At 36.6% G+C, this 25307-nt stretch overlaps 1 protein-coding gene across 2 annotated transcripts in view; it reads right to left on the reverse strand.

The window, feature by feature from the left end:
* LOC127649490 (solute carrier family 22 member 23-like) overlaps nt 1–25307 on the reverse strand; it is a 52920-nt gene that overhangs the window by 26655 nt on the left and 958 nt on the right. For both annotated transcript variants that reach the window (XM_052134604.1, XM_052134603.1), the window contains exons 2-3: nt 7742–7845; nt 7400–7554 (exon numbers count right to left, since the gene is read on the reverse strand). In XM_052134604.1, coding sequence (XP_051990564.1) covers nt 7400–7554; nt 7742–7845 — 259 coding nt within the window. The remainder of the gene's footprint in view (nt 1–7399; nt 7555–7741; nt 7846–25307) is intronic.

Here is a 25307-nt window from a genome sequence, read left to right on the forward strand (position 1 = left end):
GTGGCCATAAAGGGATGGACATGGTCAGAAACAATGCTCAGGTAGGCCGTGGCATTTAAACGATGCCCAATTAGCACTAAGGGGCCTAAAGTGTGCCAAGAAAACATCCCCCACACCATTACACCACTACCACCAACCTGCACAGTGGTAACAAGGCATGATGGATCCATGTTCTCATTCTGTTTATGCCAAATTCTGACTCTACCATCTGAATGTCTCAACAGAAATCGAGACTCATCAGACCAGGCAACATTTTTCCAGTCTTCAACTGTCCAATTTTGGTGAGCTCTTGCAAATTGTAGCCTCTTTTTCCTATTTGTAGTGGAGATGAGTGGTACCCGGTGGAGTCTTCTGCTGTTGTAGCCCATCCGCCTCAAGGTTGTGCGTGTTGTGGCTTCACAAATGCTTTGCTGCATACCTCGGTTGTAACGAGTGGTTATTTCAGTCAAAGTTGCTCTTCTATCAGCTTGAATCAGTTGGCCCATTCTCCTCTGACCTCTAGCATCAACAAGGCATTTTCGCCCACAGGACTGCCGCATACTGGATATTTTTCTCTTTTCACACCATTCTTTGTAAACCCTAGAAATGGCTGTGCGTGAAAATCCCAGTAACTGAGTAGATTGTGAAATACTCAGACCGGCCCGTCTGGCACCAACAACCATGCCACGCTCAAAATTGCTTAAATCACCTTTCTTTCCCATTCTGACATTCAGTTTGGAGTTCAGGAAATTGTCTTGACCAGGACCACACCCCTAAATGCATTGAAGCAACTGCCATGTGATTGGTTGATTAGATAATTGCATTAATGAGAAATTGAACAGGTGTTCCTAATAATCCTTTAGGTGAGTGTATATGTACCCATTTTGGTGACTGTAGGAGAAAATGGGGGTGCTACAGAGCCCCCCTTACATGATTTCTATTTCTGCTTTGTCAGAGGCTATGAAGTTGTGATCTGGTAATCATGTCCATCGTGTGTTATGTCTATTTTATAGTTCCAACATTAGGGCACAGACGTGTCTATGCTACATTTGCCTTGTGCATTCAGGTTATGATCGTTGTCTTTGGTGGTGAGATTAGTTCATTGCTGCTGTCCATTCCAGGGTTTTTGAACTGTGGGAAGTGTGACTATGATGTTGAAACATATAACCTGCAATATTAACTGCAATATTTTATTTTTGTTGTATGTCAAAAAAGCTCTTCTGGTACTATGGTTCATAGTATGATTTATTGGACATAAACATACTTGAGTCAATATATGACAATCTTTCATTTGTGTGATATGTGCAATATTACTGTCCTGAATTTAAAACAATTTGGTCTTGAAGTTCTCCATTGTGACATAAATGTTTCCATTGACTGGTGGGTTCTAAGGCAACAATTTACATCTATAACATTTCCGCAACATTACACTCACCCGTATAATGTGTTTTTGGCGCAGCTGTCAATAATGTGTATAAACAATCTTTGATACTTGCCCAGTCTCAAAGCCCACATCACATGCCTGGTACACTGTAAGTCTAATGAAAGTACACCGATTGTAAAATAAAAAGGGCAACACAGTATAATCTAAAAATTGTATTCCTCTTAGAAAAAAAAAACATTCCAAAAAAGGTATTGTGGTGTTAAGGTAAAGTACAGTGATGGTATCAGATAGTAATACCACAGTACTTTGATATAATAGTACTGATTTATCACCATATTAATGTACCGTGGGATTTATATGGCACTCCAAGGAACTTCATGGTCCCATGTCCAAACATTTTGTCAGTGTATGAATTCTTCAGAATACTGTGCCTTGATGCAAGCTCCATATGAAAACATCCAATGAACTCTAAAACACAAAATAATCTGATTAGTTTCTTCTTTCCATAGAGTGTTATTACGCAATGCTAGTGATACAGGCCCGGTGAGAGGTGTTCCCTCATTACCCGTGTGTGCAAAACTGGCTAGATGAGCTCAGACTTGAGAGAGCAGTTTGTTGTGTCTCAGATAACCTGTGCGACTGCTCCGCACTGCAGGGGAAGAACATGACTGATGAAGACAAACATCCTGCCATGTTAGCAGAACACATGTGTGCTGTGGATCACATGATAAGAACAGACCCAACAAAGCAAAAGCAGATTTCAGTAACTCAACACATTTGTGTGTTTCCGCATTGTTGAGTCACGCACAAGTGCGTTTCGCAACAGCAAAAGTGTGACTGCTGACTCATGTTATGCAGACAGCATGTATGTCCGTCAAAGATGTCTGTAATCTGAACAAGCAGGAGTTATTCTGCCACAGCTAAAATGATAAAAGTGTGTTTATTGCCTTGTCTGCCTACTGAAATTGTTTTTAACATCCTAGTGCATTTATGTGTATAACAGAGAAATTTGATATCCGTTATTAAGGTTATTTTTACCAAACAGCTAACATAAATTGCCCCAGTAAAGACAAGTAATGTAAATCATCTCTCATGACCATATTTTATATGATATTTTAGTCTTTAGAAACACGTACTGTTTATATACATTTGCCAAGATACAGCTCGTTAACAAAGAATAGCTGTTTATAACCTAAATAATGAGCTTGGAGCATATGGTGGAAGAGGGAGATTTTCAGAGGACGACAGAGAATTACAATACAGGTCTATAAACATACACATCTTTTGTCCTAAATTTGTAAACGTGTAATTCTGGTTCTGTTCACTCCAAATCCCTCCAAAAAGTCTTACTTTATTCCACTAAATGGCAGCAAGTACGATACCTTCCATCACAATATGCTGATCTGATATGTAGGTGGCGCTCTAAAGCATTTTAATCCTCACAGATGTGCTCGTTCATAGACATTTAGTCTAATTTTCAGTTCATGCACCACCCCCATTGGTTCATTGAATAACTTGGCCTCTAAATGGACTAGAAGCTCAATCTAGGTGTGACTAGATATGCTCCCTTTGTGATGATGTATAACATTTTATCATCACTAGTCGATAACATATATTTCCGATGATTTGTTTATCACGCGTTTCCTGCCGGACTGCATATTTTGTTCTGGACTTTCTAAGTTAGAAAATTGGACAACTCACACAAGCAAGCTCACAGACAAATAAAAAACAGACTTATTTTGTTATTTTATGTAATATAAATGCAGAAGTGATGTTATCTATGAGAAGTTCATATTCTAAGCTTTCAAACGATACTACAATATGCCTGACTTACAGTATGCATTCGTAGACTTGAACATTTTAAGGATAACCTTTTTCGCAACATAGCGCCCCCTTTTGGACCTGCCAGCGGATCTGCAGAGTTGAAGAGGTTAAAACAGGCTACATGTAATTTTGTGTTTTTACAAGCCGCGCCAGCAGAGGGAAGTCAGTGTGCCATAACAAACCTCACGCGCAGCCACAGAATGAGAGCCGCTCACACGCGATGTGTTTTTACAAGCTGAACGAAGCACAACAGAATGCAGGAATCTTGTGACGTGATTTTTAAAGTTTCAACTACTTTTAACTTGACACAGCGTCTTAAAACTTGCTGTTTATGATGCCGTGAGATGCTCCAAAAGAGCCCGTCTGATGTATAGATACATAGACAACAATTAAAAATAGTGCAGATGGAACCCAAGCATGTGAACTGTTAAAGCAGTGTAGTACTCTTTGGCGCTCCCTCTTCTGATACCTGGAAATGTACAGGTTTGATGGAGAATTGCTACAGGTAGAATGATCATTTGCCTCTCGTGATATTTGAGATGTATGTGTACATAAGAGAGGCGGTGTGTATGTACAAATGTCAGGAGGGCAAAGGTAAACAGTACAAAATAAATTACAGTGGAAAAGTTACAGTGGAGTTTAGTAACCTGCTATCTACAACATGAAAAACATTCACTGAATGTCATGCATTTTTATGTCCAACAACAATGAGTTTCATAAATGAGATCCGGTTAACTGGACACAATAATCCCTGATTGACATTCTTTGTCTTTTGGGTGTGTATGAGTGCACAAATGGTTATTAGAAAATGAATAGTTCTGGTTTTGGATGCTGAATCGGCGTTACCCCACCTTTTGACCAATTAATTTTCATTACTTTTCCAATCATTTTTTGAACTGACTTTCACATTAAAAAATTTCATGAAATCTCTAGGCATGTAAATCAAAATTTTATTTTCCGTTACCATGGGAACCCTGCTGATTGGTCAATACAGCATTCCTGTTTAACTTAAATATTATACTTAATATACTTAGTATTTAGCTTTAAAACTGTAGCTCTTGGCATTTGGCATTTGGTCTCTTTCATGCCATTCCAGATGTGTATGACTTTTTATCTTCTGTACAACACAAATGCAGATTTTTAGAAGAATATTTCAGCTCTATAGGTCCATTCAATGCAAGTGAATGGTGACCAGAACTTTGAAGCTCCAAAAAGCACTTAAATGCAGCATAAAAGTAATCCATAAGACTCCAGTGGTTAAAAACAGATCAATATTAAGTCCTTTTTTACTAATAAATTCTCCTCCCTGCCCAGTAGGTGGCACAAAGTATTTGAATCTCCAGAATCAAAAGAAGAAGAAAGTGAACGTGGACATTTATAGTAAAAAAAAAGGACTTAAATGTATATCCCTTCTGAAGACATACATGGATTCAACCACTGGAGTATTATTCACTTGCATTTTATGGACCTACAGTACAAAGCTGAAATATTCTTCTAAAACTCTATATTTGTGTTCAGCAGAAGAAAGCCATACACATCTGGGCTGGCATGATGCTGGGTAAATAATGAGAGAATTTTTATTTTTGAGTGAACCAACCTTTTAAATACTTCTATATGTAATAATTAATGACATTTATGATGTAGTTACTGTTTATAAAAGCACTAAACACCATGCTATATTGTGAATACACTCAGTTGCGTGTTGTGCCTAACAACAGTCTTTAACATGACTCTATTCACAAAATAACCTCTTGAACCTTGTCGTATAAGTATTGTATAGCATGTGGTAGATGTGTACATTTTCAAAGATCCACTCAGGGTTTGTTGTTATAAAGTTTGTTTTCGGTGTAATATATGTGGTTTAGTAGTTTACAAGCATCTTGCAAAAGTTGAAGGATCATATAACTTAAAAACAGGAAAAAATTCACATCTTACACCAATCGTTGCATACAGAAAACTATTAACAGAGAGCTTGTTTACAACCTGATATTCAATGCGTTTCAGATTACTTTAATCAGTATAGTTGACTTTGCTCTATAAACCTGGAATTATTTTAAGATTGAAATAAATTACACACATCATCCTTACATTTCAAATGGTATTGACTAAACAAGTGACAAAAACTGTATCTATGTAACCCTGCCCGTCTGATGCACACCAATTTTCCAGACCAGGTTTATGTTTGGTAGTGCAGGGGTAGTTTTTCAAGGTAGATGGGGTGGAGTAAATTACTATGACAAGGACATTAAGGGCCCCAACATGCCATTAGGCAGTTACAGCATGGAGCCGATGCTTTTAGGGGGCAATCAGGCCTTCAAACGGGGCATTGGTGGCACAGTCTATTACTTGTAAGGCCATTATCACCCCAGCAACCATACGAAGAGGATTATCACTCATTAGAAAAATGTCTTCACTGTTAAGCATAGAGAAGGTCACCGCTGCTCTGTGGATAATCCCTCTGAATGACTGTAACAATTAAAGTGAGAAGGCCATGCGATAAGAGTTGTGAGACATTCTGAGGGGAAGGCATTTATGTGAGAGGAGTGAATAATTTAAATTCAGTTAATCTGCCTGAAAAATGCTTTCAATGGATCAATAAAAGAAAGCCAAGTACGATTTTGCTGAAATGTGGCAGTACAGCACTGCCCTTCTCCATCCATGAGCCCAGTGTTTTGTACACATAACACCCTGACCCTTTTTCTCAGTTCCAAATCATGACCCACATTTGAAAAAGAACAGCTCGGGCCATTTGTAGTACTTTGTGTCTGCAGTAAAAAGACAAAGAGGGTCAATCTTGTAGCTAAAAACAGACACCAGTGCATGGGGAACCATCTTGCCTAGTCTCAGACTGACACAAAACTGGAAAGCACTTTCTTGATCTGGCAAGCCCTAACCCAATTGGCTGGCTCTTCACAACATCCATATGGTTATCAGGAAGCAAGGCTAAGTTAATAAGGTGCCAGGAAGATACAAGAAGTGCTTTTGAAGAACGAATCACAGGATTTGCCAAAGAATTTGGTCAAATTTTTGACAGATTTTCAAACATTATTTTGAGGCAGTTTTTGGGTTATTTCACATAAACTATATCTATAGACTATTTCTTGCCTAATGCTTGATTTTTCATGAATCGATTGCAAACACATGGGATGCAATTATTTAAAGCAAGTTTTATTAGCTAGCAGACCGTGGGTCAATTCTGTCCTGTCAGTAGTTTTTATGCGGCTCTGCGATTTTGATGAGATCTCTGTTCGCACTGTTTGGTACACAAGAATGCAGAAAATTCAGTGGTGAGTTCAAATGCACTATGCTTTTTTATGCATGTATTAAAGCTTAAGTGTGTACTTCCAGAGCAACTAGTGCCACCAAACGACATTCCAAAAATAAACATTGTTTACAAACAGATTTCTGAATACACCTCTCGTCTGCCAATGACCGATACTCCCGCCCCCAACCAGTGCTGGGAAAGTTACTCAAAATAAGTAATCCACTACAATTGACTTAATACTTATTTTTAAAATGTAATCAGATTACTTTACTGATAACTGAATCTAAAAAGTTATCACATTACTAATAATTGTACTTTTAAGTTACTTTCTTAATCACTTATACTAGAAAAGCTTTTGGTTTTCCGCACATTCAAAATGTCTATATTTACTCATTCATTGTCGCACACTCTTCAGCTGTCACAGAAGCGCTTACAGATGTACAAATTCATATTTTAAATGTATTATACATATTACTTTAGGGCAAGTATTACTTTTAATGAAAGTCAGTAACTAATTTGATTACAAGAATTTAAAATGTAATCAGTTACAATACTTTGACTAAAAGTAATCTTATTACAGTAACTGATTACTCTGGAACTGGTCACACCCAACACTGCCAATCGGTTTATGCTTAATCTGTACATCTTTTCAGCAAATGAATCATAATTGGTGTGAGATCATGCGTAAACGTGCTTAATGAAAGCGCTGAGATACGTTAATCACTTTCAAAAGTAAGCAGTTGAAGAGCCCTGGTCTAAAGCGTGGGATGTTTTTGCTGAGACAATGTTGCAGTTCTAATAGTGGAATATTACAAAAATTCTGAAGGATGATGACTCATGAACATGAAGTTATTCTTTCCACGGTTAGTTTCTTTGTTACACAGCTCTGAATACAGCTGTATACTGTCAATACTGCATTTAAGTGTCACATTACTGTGTGTACTCACTCAGAACATAGAGAGAGAGCGTGATCCCTGCTAAGCAAAACCCCTCAAAGAAGCGCAGGGTGCTGAACATTGGGACGTTGACGGAGAAGGCCACTGTCATGCCAAATACTAACATGAAGAAGACGGACACGATCAGGACAGGGTGACGGCCAAACCTGGATGTTTGAAAAGGCAAACAAATTGAAACATTGTATGAAAGAGCAGGTAGCAAAAATATACTGGAAGACCAATTTACAATATGAAGTTTACTTTTAGCCACATTATACAGATAAAAAGTTACTTTTTAAATCATTAAAAAGCTCTATGGACAGTATGAGAAAGAATGAAAATGATAAAACATACCAATCAGCCAGAACTCCCAACACCAAATATCCAAAGATGGAGCCCACCAGCAGGGAGAATTTGGCAATATGAACGATCCAGGCCGAGTCACAAACCAGGTTCCACTGCAATAACAGAACAAGTTTTTCCTATTATTGAAGCATTTATTAACTTATTTGAACCATTTCTACCACTATTGAAATAAAGAAGATCATTTAACCCTTAAATACATACCTCGGATCTTTAGTAACCCGAGACCTCATTCCACCCTTTTACCTCATCCATTTTTTGGAGATATGCCCACACCTCTTTAGTATTCCAAAAGAAAATGCAAAACTGAAAACTGCTTCTGCTCTATGAGAATGATATAGCTGCAGGCAGTGCTCCAAAAAGGGGCGGGAGCTCCAAACCGCCATTATAGATATAGGGAGCCCCTAATCTAACCCTTTACCTAACACTAACCATGAGTGGAAGTGATGCCCCCTTTTGGAGTTGGCACAACCCACTTTTGGAATATCAACGCCTCCTTTTGAAGATCCCGCCCCCATTTTAAGGTCTGTGGTCTGCAGCTATGACTTGCTCGATGTTTCAATAAAGCTCAATTGGTATCTTTGGAGTGTGGGGTTTTAGAAAGGGGGTGTGGCTAATCCAACGGATCAGCTTGTGGAAATTCCAGACCTGCTAAAATTTTTTACAGCATCTTTAATTGCAAATAACAAATACAATTAATTAAAGGTGAAATGTGTCATTTCAGCACCACTAGTGTCACCAAACGGAACTGCAAAACAATGGCTGTTTTCTAACAGGGTTCTTCAATACTCCCCCTTGTCTTCTATTGGTTGGACAAACTTTTAGTCTCACCCCAACCTCATGCCATTGGTTGAGTCTATAGTGTGCAACAGTGCCCTCCTACTTTTTAAGCCGTCGAGTATTTAATCGATAACCTTTTCTACCGCTATTGAAATAAACAAGATAATTTAACCATTAACCGTATACCTTGGGTCTTTAGTGACCAGAGACCTCATTCCACCCTTTTACCTCATCCATTTTTTGGAGTTATGCCCACACCTCTTTAGTATTCCTAAAGAAAATGACAAAATTGCAAAAAAAATTCTTTTTTCTAATTGCATAATTACCAAAAGTGTATAGGGTCTTTAGTGACCCCGAGGTGTCTTATAGAGTCGCAATATATATTTGAGCTTCCAAAAATCATACTTTTGATACTAATATAATAATATCACATATTATCTATGTCCTTGTTTATAACAAGCCAAATGAGTACTAAATTCTTCATAATAATACTAAATACTAAAATAAAATATCATGTTGGTTTTCTGCTCAAACATGCCAGTATCCCATATGGGTATTTACATACATACTGTACATGCTATTACTGTACATGCTATTTGTTACTAAACGTGGTGCTGTTGCAGTGATTGGCTTGATTGAAGAAGCATTGTGGAAGTAAACTCAAGCAAGTACAACACATGAACATTATGACATGACTATTGCCATTTAGGTGTACTATTAAAATTGTTGTATGTCTATTTAGACTCAATAATGCCTGAGAAAATACAAATGTGTAGGTTGTGTTATGTGTAGCTAAATATGTGTTTGACAGCCAGTTGTGTCTCATATAATTTCAGTATAAAAGTGATTAATCCCATTCTATCATTTGTTGCATGATCTCTTTGACATCAAAATATAACAAAATCTATTATATTATATTATTTTCTAATTGCATTGAAAGAGCATATACACTATATGGGCATTTTATAGATCCATATGTGATAGATATACATGCAGGGTCACTAAAGACCTGATTGTTAAAATGTTTTGAAACACCCATGTGTTTATGGGTAAAGATATGAAATATTGGTATTTCAACACTACACCATATCACAAAATAACAGGGCTTTACGATCTGTTGTGCCACAAATGCTGGCACAGCAGTTTGAAAAAAGGTTGTTCTTGTTTAACACATTTCCCCTTTTTATCTAAAACTCACTGGCTACCAAAACCACATTGCACAACTCTAAAAGGTCAAAATCTATTTTATCAGCACTAACTATTCACACATCAAGAGACACATCAGCTGACTCAACAAATATATTACACTGCAGAAATATACTAAATGAAACCACATAAAAAACACAAGCATTTTATTAAACTGATAAAGGCAAGAAGTAAAAACTTTGATTTTAACAACCATTAACTAAATGATGCTCTGTTGTAATTCCAATACGTTCTGTAATATTTTATGCTTAACAAATATTTCTTAAACAGAGCATACCAAAATATAACAATGGATCAAAGACAGTGTTAAATCACATATCCAAGAGAAGTACATGGGGGGGAATTCACCAAGAACAGCATTAATTATTAGCACATCCTGTCTGTAGGCAATTCAGCATCCAATTCACTAAAAGAATTATGCAAATCATTTAACAGCACAAAAACACTCAAACTATTTGCACTGAAAGCAATTCAGAGTAATTTTATATCCTTTTATATTAACATTTTATAGTTGGACTGCACAAAGCACAACACGAACATGATCCAGTCACCTAAACCGGCTCTGGAGCATTGAGCTTGATGCCACGGTGCATCTGGACATATGCATTTTATGAATTACTGCTGCCATGATTGATAGAAAACAATGAATCTTTTTTAAATAAAACAGTTTACCAACCACTTACTGCACAATCTATAATAAGCCTAAATTGCATTGAAAGGAGATGCGCAAAACAAAATGGTGGTATTTTTGCGAAATAAATAAAATAGTAATAAAATGACGTGGTTCCACGAATCACTGCAGATCCGAGATGAGATGTCCACTGTGTGGCTCTAAAAGGGAGTTAAATGTTCGCAAATGTCCCAAATGGATGAGGTTTTAAATAAAAAAAAAAAATGTTTTTGTGGTGCACCTTTAACGATTTTGACGAGTCAATTTGTGTGCTCTTCAGGACTCATACCCCAGTCCTTTGCATCGCAAGTTCAACACTATCAGTTGAGCTACAGCGCAATTTGATTGCACTTCAACAAGCTTGTAAATGCACTAAAATAAAAGTTTTGATGTCATGAGATAAAACGGTGTTTGACAGATTACAGATTACTTCCGCTTCATTTTTCTCATGATTTGTGTGAAAGTGAATAAAAGTCTTTGCTGTTACCGCCTCTAGTGTTCATTTCATCAAGAAACTGCTACGATTTGTACAACGAGCCATGTAAAAATATTTTGGCTAAAATGTAGGAATAACATAATTCCGTAAGTAACATAATTAACATAAATCAGGTTGAAAAAAACACAATGACTTTAGTCGCACACTCATTTAAATTAAATACACATAAAGGTGCAGTTAGTAATTTTGTCCTCGTTTAAATTAATAGCAAATTTGAAACATGTATAAAATCATGAGCCCTTCCTTGAGATGAAGACTCCAGTCTTATCAGTAACCTTATAAAAGCCGTTTTATTCTACATGGAGAGGGTCCATTCATGGGGGCAGCCATGTTTGAATCACATGACCAGTTGAATACTACTCACTTAATCTCAGTAACAGTCCTGTTATTTGACACCTTCACTCACTGATTAAAATATTCATGGTTGACTGTTAATAGTGAATTTCTACAATGACATCTGTGACTTAAAACCATTCATTTGCAAAACCATCACTGCAAGTCTTAGGTGACACAAGCAAAAGGTTATTGAGTGCACATTTAACCAGCGCAGCTATCACCTGGTTAGATTGGATCGTGGGTTGTTAGTTAATGATGTAGGGTTTTGCGCTGAAATATCAGGCGCTTAAGTGCTGATAGTTAGATGCAATGAGTTTATCTTCATGTGATTACTTTTCTAAAGAAACAAAACACAATCTTTCTGAGACTGTTTCCTAAAGTTTCCTGGGTTTCCCCTGGAATCCCACAGAACCTACTGTACAGTACCACATGATCTTGCTTCCTCTTTTGTGTTATAACTGAGCCATCATGTTAATCTTAACATCACAGGCTTCACCTGTCACTCGCGCTTCAGTATCGATGTTGTCTGCCAACCACACAGACAAACATTAGTCAGCCGCATAGAAACCAGTGATCTAACAACATTAGAACAACAATGCTAACTGGCAATGACATGCATGTCCTTTGCTTACTTCAGCTGGTTTCATTGGGTCATATGTTGCGGTGATTGAAAGAGAAAAATAATTTATGGATTACATACAGAATGTAACCAGTGCTGTAAGCACGGTCTCTGTGGCAGCACTAGACACTGTAAACAGCAATGATGGAAATGTCTTGTTGATGAGAGAGGTCAACCGATAATGGACAGACTGGTTCAAACTGACAAACTCTACAGTAACTGAGATGCAGGTTGGCGCTGTTTTGGCGGCAAGAGGGGGACCTACACAATATCGGGCAGGTGGATTTAATGTTGTGGCTGATCGGTGGAAGTAGTTTAAGGGTGAAGAGAGACCGACTCAATTACGTAATTCACAGTGTGTCACGCGAGCATGCTGTCGCTTACAGAGGCATGTTTCGTGGGTTTTGTTGGCCCTGGTTCTCCGATTGGTGGATATTTATCTGATGTACCATGGGTATTGTAGTTGTTTACCGTGAATTCCGCTATCAAATGAGATTTTTAAACAATGAAGTTGAGATATTGCAGATAGATAGATTCAACGGAAGCATATACCATCGATAAACAACCTCGTAGCCCATGGTAGGTCTATCTTTAAAGGTTTATAATTATTGTTAAAAATCAATTCGTCTGTGGGATAAATGAATGGGATTTTTACTTCCGGAACCAGACTGTTTTGCTCTATGGAAGGGATGCTCAAACAAACAGCAATATTTTAAAAGTCCCACGTGTTAACACTTTTCAGGCGATTTAAGCTACAAATGACTTATCTATAAATGTCTTTGCATTTTAGTTGCAAAACCTTATCTGAAATAAATGTATAATAAAACAGCTCATTTCCCCATTACTATTTTTTACCCTATTAGCAAAAAAGGGGTACCATGGTACATTTTTGCAAAGTAAGATATATGATGTATAAGATCTGATCTGTGACTTAGCATACTGTATACTATATTGAAAACAGGCTAACGTGGCAAATGTGTTCACATGTGTACTGAGGAAATATTTGTATTAGAGATCGGGATATCCGTGTTGCCACAGAGTCTAACAGTATTGGTTCACATCAAAAAAATAAAAGACTATCAATGTGACCTTGAGCAAGGTAAAGTGAGAGAATGATTCTTCACATGCGGATTTTCTAAGTAATACATGACTGAGGGCCTTTTCACTCTGTTACACACATAAACACACACACACACACACACAAGCTATGTGTGTATCGAACAGGACAAAAGGGATGGAACACATACAATATAGCGTGTGCAACTGTCAGACAATAAAAAGCAGAGAGAGAGAGAGCGGACTGCCGCATAGTTACTGCCTAGCAACAGTCTATCAGTGTGAGCGCCGGCACATATAAAAGGCAGCCGTTGCTCCAACAACCTTTACTGCAGTATAATTGGGAGGAAAGAACATAATGAGAGCGAGAGACACATAATTAAAGCAGATGAAGTGAGAGACGTGCTCTGTGACAGAGAAAATAAATGAACCATAAAGAGCAGGTGAATGTGTGTGATCAAAGCGATTGCTGCTACATTTTATTACAAACGAGATCAAGATGAGGCTGAAATTCAGCACATCATACCTTCAGTTCTTCATTGACTCACAGACAGTTCACCCAGAAATGAAAATTCTGTCATCATACTCACCCACCCTCATGTCTTGCAAAACTCATATGACTCTCTTTCTTCCACACAACACAAAATGAGTTATTTATAGCAGAATATCCACCAAGAATACATATGGGCTATTTTTATGAAGCTTTTATGGTGCTTAATCGCACTATTAAGAACAAAATGACACAGAAAATGTTAACTTTAACATTGCAATAGCACATGCGATATCCTCAACGTCTTCAGCTAAATTGGCCTTCAGTGCTTTACATATTTCTCAATGTGGTCACTAATAAAACGGTCCAGAATAGCAGGTGCTGTGCGAACACAGGGAAATACCTCCAGTATTTCATACAAACCATCCATAACACAATCAATACCATTCATATGCCATCATATAGCTATAGGCCAAACATGTATTTCACACCACAAAATGTATACACAGAATTTTTCCATGTACCATGATATTTACATGGTACTCCAAGGGGGTTCCCATGACAGAGGGCTGCAACAACTTATCAATAAAAAGAATCAATAATGAAAATCGATTTGTTTCTTAGTATGTGCAACATACTTTTACTTGTTGTGATTTATAGCCTTCAATTTCTACTTTATTTGACAGCTAGCATTAAATAAGACGGAATAACATGGTTTTCAATAAAATGCTAATTTATCAAATTAATTAGCAGATTAACCAATTATCAAAACAGATGCTAGTGAAGACCACTGCTTTTCCATGTCATTTTAAGCAAAACGAAACTAGCGGTGAAGTAGAAGTATACAGGAGGCATCAAAACTGGGGCAAAATATATATTTGGAAGCGAAAGAGGAAAAAAGATAATTGACCATTTCTGGTGCCTGCTAGTAGCTTACTAATAGCATCACAGTTAATGGTTCTTATATCAGGTTAGGGATTTGAATTAACATATAGAAGTAAACAAATATACATTAAGTGTTATATTTTAGCACGACTCACTGGACATGATTGATCCCTTAAATTGTGCGGTTCATATTTGGAGGTATATACTTTCACCGAGCACTTTATTAAGAACATTGTGATCCTACTAAAGTGCCTGACGGGGTCTTCTCTTGTAGCCCACCTGCCTCAAGGTTCAATATGTTGTGCATTCTGAGATGATATTCTTCTCACTACAATTGTACAGAGTGAGTTATCCGAGTTACCATAGCCATTCTGTCAGCTCAAGCCAGTCTGGCCATTCTCCGTTGACCTCTCTTATCAACAAGGCGTTTCCGTCCACTGAACTGCCCATTTGATGTTTTTTGTTTTTGGCAACATTCTGAGTAAATTGAAGAGACTGTTCTGCATGAAAATCCCAGGAGATCAGCAGTTACAGAAATACTCAAACCAGCCCATCTGGTGCCATAAACAATCATGTCGCGGTCGAAATCACTGAGATCACATTTTTCCCCATTCTGATGGTTGATGTGAACATTTACTGAAGCTCCTGACCCATATCTGAATTATTTTATGCATTACACTGCTGCCACACGATTGGCTGATTAGATAATCATATGAATAAGTAGATGTACAGGTGTTCCTAATAAAGTGGCCGGTGAGTGTTTTATAACTGTTCTAAGCAATCACACGATAAAACAGAAGACATAAATCAAACATGGTCTCATAGAAAGTTCTCACGTTAATAAACCTACATTTTTGCTAAATTTGTTTTACCTGGCTCGTTCTGGCACCCACACGCAACACATCCTGGTGACAAGATTTTATTTTTGATCGCTAACCACAAACAAAGATTAGGGGATAATTCAGATCCTTGTACTGACGCACCGTAAGTGGGATGTGGAATGTGCCCACTTGTTGAACATAGTTTCGGCTTGAGTGTGGCAGAGAAAAACAAGGAAGAGAGATCGAGAGAAAGAAAAAATTGAGAGAGAGAGAGAGAGAGATTGTGTGAAGAAGGAATTGTATTTGTGACACAAGGGAGAGGCAGAAAAGGCCCATTGTCTTGTGCTTGTAATGGTGTGTTACTATGGCATAGTACAAATCTCATTCCTTCTGCAAACACGCTTGCTGCAGTCATAGGTCACTCAACACACACACAAATTCACTCAAATACAAAACCAAGTAGCTCAAAGGCCAGCTGTAATAAGAAACCATTCATTCGGCTAAGTGAGATTAATTACTGTAAACGCACATAAATCCTTATAGTAAATACAAATTAAACCCATTCAATGAGTTGGCATAAACACCCATTCAAAATGTCCCCCAATGTATTTTTATTATTGTTATTATTTTTAGGATTTCAGGATTGAATTTTTTGACCAATTTATTACCATGACCTTTCCAGTGGTTTCTGGTCACTTGAGAAGAATAAAAAAAAAAAAATCAGGCTTATTTGCTTATGAATCATTAAGACCAATTTGTAAATCGGTTTGACTGATTTCATTCAAGAACCATTCACTTATAATTCAGATCTCAGTCAGATATCTATACAAGAGCAATATCTATAGCCATTAAAATATCTACATATATAAATAATATTATAGTAATATATATTATATTAAATAACTAGAAACATGTATATTTGCTATAGAAACGTACTTTACTTTTCACTGACTGTTAAAATGTTTTTAATTTCCATGATTTTATTTTATTACTTTTATTATTATTATGGTAACACTTATATTAATATTCCTTTAGTTAATAGTTTATTAAGGGATTCATTAATGACTAAATAAGACATTTACAAATGCATTATAGATGATTTATATCAACATGCATAAAAAGGGCAACTTTCATCCAAATGGTCAGCAAGTTAACTTAATAATTACATTTCATACTTTTATCAATCAAAACATAAAATGCCACTGTACATTAAGGTTCATTTTCATAGGTTACTAATGTTGAATAAGTGTCGTTAGGCATTTATAACATGCAAGGTAAAATGGCTCATTATTTGATAGGTATTGAATGAAATTCAATTATAATCCCTTAACAAAGAGAACATTAATGTTAAGTGTTACCTTTATTTTTATTATTAATGATATTTTCAGGTTGTGTTTCAAAGACCGTCGGAACTGTGTCAGACTGACATTTTTATATAGTTGTCCATGTATTTTTCAGTTTGAGTCCAGGTCATGGTTCTGACTGGAAATCGTGACTAAACATCTTGTGTTTCTGACTGTGTGATCAACTCATGCCAGCAGATAGAGGAACCGTGAGTTGACCTGACCAGCTGAACAGCTGGGTAAATACTATGTGTGTGGAAGCGCATAAACTCTATGTGTGTGTGTGTGTATGAGCAAATGCTCATTTCTGCATCCATTGCTAGCTCAAATAAACAACATATGAATGGAAAATGTTTGTATGGTCTCATTGAATGGAGATATTTGGTAGGGTTCTGTTTGTTTGTCTAGCATTATGATCTGGTTCAGCCAGATACTCATCAAGATCATGGTAATATGATCATGTTTAGGATTGATATCTGTTGTATATTCTTATAAGGCATTTTTGTTTCTTTCAGTGCCTGTTGTCGGCCAAGTTACAATTAAGAACCAGTGGCACAAATGTAATCAGGAGTGACTACAAATGAAAATTGCTGTTGACATCTAAAACCAACCAAAACATAGATACAACTGTGTAGTATTAAACTGACAATTACAAAAAAGATGCTATTGTTTTTACAAATGGATAGTAGGCAAAGATAGTGGCCATTTTCCAAGCTAGCCATCCCATTGGTTGGTGTCAAACAGGTAGTCCCTCCCCACTCTCACACCATTGGTTAAGTCAGAACAAAAAAAAGGGGCAATGTTCTGAAACCAGTGTTTACGCTCTCCAAGTAGTCAACCTACAAATGGCTTACTTATAGTTGTCTCTGCACACAAACAGACAGGAGAAAGTATTTCAACATCACAAATTAAGCCTACTTAAAGGGATTTCAAACAGTGCCCGAGAACCAAAAGACAAAACACACATTTATTTATTTCCTCAACCATATTAATAAAAGAAAGCATTTTTATCTCTGTTTGAGAGACGAAATTGATAGACAGCCCACCATCACTGCAGACACAATGAAACATCCTTCCTGCACCTGGCAGAGACACAGCACTGGCTTTTATCTACTGTGTGCTGACATGTAAGGAGCATCCATAGACATGCTTTAAAGAAGCTATTTATAATAATTCAATGGCTAGATTATGCAAACACTGAATATTTTCCCTTTGCACACTTAAATCATCAAGACATGTGACCACCGACAAGGTGCTGAGAACTGAAGTGAGAAATATCAGAGAAGGCCTCAATATACTTCCGTATGTACAGAATAATGACAAAAGAATGGTGAACGGCTTCTTAGTTTGGGCAGATGTGTAAATGGCTTTCACTGCAGATGGCACGAGTTAATGGGCGAGTATTTGAGTAGATTTGATTCCTTTTGTAGACTTTCTCTACATGAACGATCCTACAGATGTAGGCAAATTTGCACCAGCTCGCTAATAAAGATGGTGTGTTCTTGTTGACTGATTTTGACTGACTGAACAAGATAAACAGAATTAACTGTTGGCCTCAAAGTAGGTAAAGCTCCATGTCACACCTACAGATGACGTGGCCAATGGCAGTAAGAAGGTGTTTAGCAGCTAGTTGAAGTTTTTCTAAAAGTTCGCCCAGGCGAGCGGTTACGAACCACCCAGACGAATGCAAAAACACCATCTTTTTGGCCAGATTTAGTTCTAAATGGAGGTCACACCCATTCGTTCTTCGATTTCGTATGAAGTATATTTGAGCCTAGAAGAATCGGGAAGCTTGAGTAACTTGCACTGTGACCAGTATTGTGTGAATTCAATGGTCTATACCCTATAGTGGTATATACACGTTACCAATCAAGTTTGGACACACCTACTTCTTTATTACTATTATTTTCCACATGTTAGAATAATAGCCATTAAAACTATGATATGACATAAAAAAGTCACTACTCTTCGTCTAGATTGCAGCTCTGATCATTCTCTCAATTTATAAGGTGCATCCTGAGATGCTTTTTAATCAGTTTAAGTATAACATGTAGGCTGGACACTTGTTGACTACTCTTCCTAAACTATTCACTCCAAATCAACCATTTCCAAACAAATATTTAACATTTAAATGTTAGTTTTGTTAAAATCACTGTACACAATATATACATTTGTCTAACAGGTCAATCTCATCAGTGAGACTTCACCCTCCCAATGACATTTTCCCTAGACCATAAAAACAATTTCTCCACAAACATCTTCCCTCAGTTCAGACGATTCCATCAGCTCTGCAATCTTTGAATATTTTTGCATGTTTAAGCGCAATATATGTTTAATTATACTTCGATATACATTATTTTAGTTACATTATACAAACATATACCAACACCATTGCTAAACCTAACCACTTGTCAATAACATACAACATGTAACCGACAGCTAAATTTAGGCACACCAATGTTTGTTACATTACAGTATCATAAAGATATTCCTAGCCTAACCCCTATGCCTAATCCCAACCAATTCTCAGTCATTTAAAAGACATAACAAGCAGATAAAAGATGGTCAAAATAATTTATAAAAAACACTATAAAAGTAGTCACACGATAACTCCGCATGTGACAAAAAGAGTGAAATTGAAGGTTTCAATCAGTGAAACACGAAAGAGCCAAAAGCATTTGATATCACTGATGTCAAAGCTGTCATAATGTATGTTGTGGTGGCAATTTTCAAATGTTTAAATGAGTGTGTGCCGGGATCCGCCGGGATCCAACGGCGGCTAAGGACACTTGTTATTAAATAAAGACTTCAATTTAGATCACTTGCTCACACAAAGCAATCACATGGTATCAGAAGACCTGGAATACATGACACGAAGAAGTTCATGTTCAAGTTTACGTTGATCTTTTGACATATGAGGTCATTGTACACTAAAACATACTGCAAGTTTCAGAACTCAAAACTTCCTCTTGACTGCAAAAATAGCATTTGTTAAAACCAAGCTGCCAAAAAAATATATAGTTTTCTGCTTCCTTTACATTGTGGTAGACATTCACATTTGACCGCCTCAACAACAACACATCAACGCCTACTTTTATCACTTTCGTAGCCCGTCCAGTAGCGACGAGCAGAGAAATGTCAAGGTGAGAGCCAATCGTAATTATGGTGCATTTAATCGCACCATAATAAGGAAGAGTCCTGAGAAATGCAAGCTTGTAGTACCACTACAAGCTTGCAGACAACACAAACATGCATTACGTTCTTGCGTTCAAAACACTTGAAGGAGCGCAAATCCAAACTAAGGGATCTCAAGATGTGTTTAAAGATTGAATATTGAACTATATTTAACTTGAAACAGTGAACTAAAAAAGTATGTTTATGATGTGACGCACCCGAGACGCGACACAAGCATGTCTGATGCAGGTGTACATTGACGGGTCCTTAAACAAGCCCTCATAATAAATCTCAACTGATTGACAGATTCACTTGTGAAATGGATTGCTGTGAACTGTGTGTCAATGATTGGATTATGATCAATAATATGGTAATAAACAATACATTCTATTCTAAAGCTGCTTTTTGTCTTATCAATGATTAACTCTTCTGCCACAGGAATGTAATGCATTTTATTATATTATATATATATATATATATATATATATATATATATATATATATATATATATAATTTTAAATATTTAAAGATAACTATGTATAATTATTTATTGATATAAATATGTATAATCTTTATATACTGAATTATTGTTATATGAGGGGCTTTCTCAACAAATATTTGTATATGCGATTAATTTATCGGGACACCATGTAATTAATTTGATAAAAAAAATTTAGCGATTGACAGCCCTAATATATATTTAGAATACAATGTATTGTTTACTACCATATTATTGATCATAAGTCAATCATTGGCACACAGTTCACAGCAATCCATTTCACAAGTGAATTTGTCAATCAGTTGAGATTTATTATGAGGGCTTGTTTAAGGACCCGTCAATGTACAGCTGCGTAAGACATGCTTGTGTAGCGTCTTGGGTGTGTTGCATCATAAACATATATTTTTAGGTCACTGTGTCAAGTTAAATATAGTTTAATACCCTTAGTTCGAATTTGCGCTCCATCAAGTGTTTTGAACGCAAGAACGTAATGCATGTTTGTGTTGTTCTCTCATATTAGTTACAATGCTTAACAGTTTATTACATATTATGCATGTGTTAGATATTAGAGTAATTACATCATAGTAGCCTAATGAAAGGAAAATTAATGAGACCTATTAATTTAAATACATATTTAACAAGTTATCATTGCATGGTTCTTAGCAGTGTACACTACACCATGCCAGCAAGAAACTTACAGTGATATACATTTTGTAAGTTCACATGGGACTATAATTAAAACAGTAAATTTGTACTTATTATTTATGAAAATAAATATATATATATATATATATATATATATTTCTACACATTTTAAATGTGTAATGTATATGAATTTTAGAGAATTTAGAATTTTTGTTTAGTTTTTTATTATTATTATTATTATTAATAATAATAATCAAACCTGTTAGTTTGCATTGACCAAACCAGTGTACTGTAGATATTCACACACAATGGCTATTTATAATGTTATGGTTAGACCAGTCTCATTCATTGCCTAAAGTTGGTAATCTAATCCACTCTTGGACTAATTTAATCATACAGCTGCTAATACAATAGGAAATGACAAGATTCAGCCCACACAACACTGACAGCATCTTTGGTCCAATTAACTTGAATTAAAAGACTCAAGGTTTCAATTCAATAAAAGCTTCCATCTTGATTTCTCAGTCCATATCAGTTGGCGTTATTGAAGGCCTGACAAGCCGGAGTAAACACAAACACAAGTAAACTGTAAAAATTAACAGGTATCACAATTTGCTGCAATGCGCTGCTAAGCTTCAGGTATAGATTATTAACTATTTGTACCCTACACTGTAAAAAAATGTCTACAGTAAAAAAAAAAAATAAACACATCAATTGGTTAACTGGCAGTAACCTTAAAATATACAGTAAAAATTCAAGTATATTTAAAAAGACAATACATGTAATTTTATGGTACAATGTTGCAAAAATTACTATTTTACATGTAAAAAGTATAATTTTACCATATAATAAAATGGTAAAATGTATATTATGTTTAAAGAAGATAGTATATGTACTTTTTAATGGTAAATTATTGTTAAAATTACAGTAAAAAACAATAACTGGGTGTTCCCAGAATTCCCTCCATGACCCATAACATTTCATTATATTTTATGGGAATGGTTGTTTCTTATTATTTTTAATATCACTTCTCTACATTGGGGTGTTCGGTGTTATATTTCATGTATTTTAATGTTTATTTCATTATTTTAATTTCACGTGACGCCCTGAATAACAATACAATATAAAGTGAAAAGCAGATTTTAACAGTTTCAGAAAGTTAAAGTATTAACTTGATATTATTTAGTAATATTAACAGCAATGCACCATAAAATATACAGGCATCAAAGAAAAGTGTCTAACAGAAGCATTCATCAAGAGCACTACATTTCCGAGCACAATTTAATCCTATTTACTCGGTGTCATTGAATATAAACCCTTCAGATGTAATCCTATCCTTGTCATCACAATGCAACATTAGGGCCGAACGCTACAGTGCACGATTCTCTGGCTGTGAATTTCCCAGTGATCTCCAATTCATTTTACCTCATCTTATTAAAGTAAAAAGCCTGTGGGGCCTCCAATGCAATTATAGTCCTCAAAATCTGTAAGCTCTCCCGGTGGAAAATTAGTTTCTGAAGCTTCCCAAGGACACCAGAATAAGAACACGTCTATTTTCCAGGGACTTTTCTAACTTGCCCATCTCAATCAGTGGGACTACCTTTTTCCTTGAACACATTTGACAAATATTTTTCTTTGCCCATTAATGCATTCCAGCTTTTCTTCTGAACACTGTGCAGAGACATTTGAGATAAAGCTACTGTTTATCATTTTCCACTTATTCATTCAAGAAATGTTCAATGGAGTCAGGCAGAACTGGCCAGTTAAGGCCAAGTCCCGTATGAAATGAAGCTAATTTTAACAATTTTTCACAGTATCCATTTAATTTCATATTCTTTTAAAGGTGAAGATCAAATAAAACTCAGTTTCATCTCAATAGATCCACTTCCAGTGGCCTTGATTTCATGGAGGATTAAGTAACTCAAGATGAGATATAATAGAAGAAACTGAAGCATTGACAGATGCAGCGTCTAATGTAACATTAACATTCCAGTTACTTTTACCTGTTGCCATTCGCAGTGCCAATTTTGTGCTATAGATTTCAAAATATATTGAATTATATTGAATACAAAACAAATGAGCACATTTACATGCACGTTCTTACACCGATTATGTTTAATAAGCATAAATGGCTTATTAATAACCCGGTTGACACGGATAGCTTTTTGTCCCTTAAGCCAATTTTGCAAAGCACAAAGTCAAAGCAAAGCAAATTTGCAGTCCTTCCTGTCCAATTTTGAAAATGATTGTCTTGATAATGGGAACGCAGAACTTTCCTGACAATCCCTCAACAGGTTTCGAGCTTGAATAGAAAGCTAAAATACGACAGGATATCAAGCAAAGAAAGGCAGATTCTTGCCTTGTTCTGAACAAGTACAAACCAGTACACATATCCTCTTATGAACGTTAAAATTACTTATTTAAGATGGTGATCATCAATGCTGCAGAGAAGGCAAATTAGCAAACACAGATTTTCATTGACCATAACTTGCCTGCAACATCTTAAATGCAACTGAGTTCTAAAAATGATGGCACAGTATTTGGGTGGGATGCATGCTCATGGGTTTAAGAGTCTCAAATCATGCGTAAATAGATGCCTTGGATACAAATCTTTCACAATTCACTTTCACAGTATGTGTACTGCTAGCATTGTGTTTTTTGTGCAAATTTTGTGTGAATGCTCTGAATATTTATTTGACGTCCCTTGCAAATATGTAATGAAGTCAAAGTTCAAACTGTCAAAGTTCAAAAGAGAGTACAGGGTTCCATAATTGGCAAACATGGTCAACCTTTCACACAATCCCTAGAAGTGCTAGTGCCCAAAAAGTATTTGGATACTTAACTTGATACTTTCAAATGCATGAATGTCACCAGGGTTGGGGAGTAACAGAATACGTGTAATGGGATTACGTATTTTAAATATAAAATATAAGTAACTGTATTTCACTACATGAAGAAGTAATCCAAAGTATTTAGAATATGTTACTGACCTTGAGTAATCTAACGGAATATGTTAAAAATGATGGCATGTATTTTGTAATCTGTAATGGAATACATTTCAAAAGTAACCCTCCCAACCCTGAATGTCTCTGCATAAAAATTGACATATCAAAGCAAGTGGTGTCTGCAAACAGCTTTTCTCAGAACTTATTTCACTTATGTATTAAGACAACTTTAAGCCCCAAGTATGCTTCGGTTTTGACACGAATGCTTAGTGTCTGCGTACAGTCGAACGAGAGCCTTCCCAGTATACTTTATTTGACCATGTGCGCATACACAGCCTTTTGGCGCATGCGCTCTCCGAGAGATACTGGCCTATTTATCCTCAGAAGTTTAGACTTTAAAGTCCTTCAAACTAGAGTTATACAAATGCAGGTATCTCCTGACCTCCTCACACACGTGCTCTCGGTGTGCACATTCACTGTTGCGGTTTCCACGTTTGTCTAGTGTTTTTAGCAACAATTACATCTTCTAACACTTCTTAGTGACAGCAATGGCTCAAATGTGAGCGTTGCCACCTTGTGGACCCACTAATTAGTGCAAATAATTTCAGGTGCATTCTGCGCATTCAAAGATGCGAGGCTAGAAAAATCGGGCTGCCCGCATTCAGTGCTCAAGCACTATGCTGATGACAAGATGTGTCATGTGTCCTGTACTGACCAAAGTATATTGCGCAAATTGATCTGCCCCATTCCATTCCAATCATCTAATTATGGAAAGATCTGACCAAATAATTCAAAGGGATGTAATGTGTTACATGAACAAATGTATTGTAATTTTCAAATTTACTCTGAGCGGTGTGGTTACCACAACAACTAAAATAGCCGTGCACACTGAATTACACTGCAGTGTATATTGCAGTCTACATTGCAACATAATAATAGGAGTATTTAGGCACTGCAAAGTGAAATCAGGGGATTTCAGAGTTACAAGTTTGATGAGAGAGATTCTACCTTGTCCAAGAAGTTGCCCATTACTATTATTAATAGGGAATCTTCCTATAGTTGCCTCTGATTCCAGCTCAGGCATATTAGCTGGGAAGGACATAATGTGACACTAACATGATGAGAGAAAACCACAGGCCTTTTTGAGATCATCTCTATATCCCACTCAAGAGTTTAGAGTTTGTTGACCCACATTCTCCATTGAACATTGATATGCCAATGGAGCAAGGAGAGGACACTGTGGTTAAAGAGTGCTGCAGGCTTTTTAAATGGCATGTGGTTATGTCATCCGGTCAGCATGAGGGGAGCCCGTGACATCCCCCTGTGATAGCTGTTGATGGGATGACTCCTATTCATCTCAGTCAGCAATGACATTCTTTCCCTGCTTGTCTGCACTCTGCTGATCACTTCCAATAATGCCCACTGTAATGCAGGCCTCCAATGCTTTGTATATAAACTCACCTTTCCACATGCATTAATGGTAGTGTGAGGGGAGACTCACTGGACCCACATATTGTGTGAGGTAACCGTTTAAGCCATACGTGCACATAAAATGGACCTGCAACTGCCTACCTGCCAAAACGCGCAGGTT

This window comes from Xyrauchen texanus, chromosome 9 (genome assembly GCF_025860055.1).
Source record: "Xyrauchen texanus isolate HMW12.3.18 chromosome 9, RBS_HiC_50CHRs, whole genome shotgun sequence".
In the NCBI taxonomy this organism is placed as follows: domain Eukaryota; kingdom Metazoa; phylum Chordata; class Actinopteri; order Cypriniformes; family Catostomidae; genus Xyrauchen; species Xyrauchen texanus.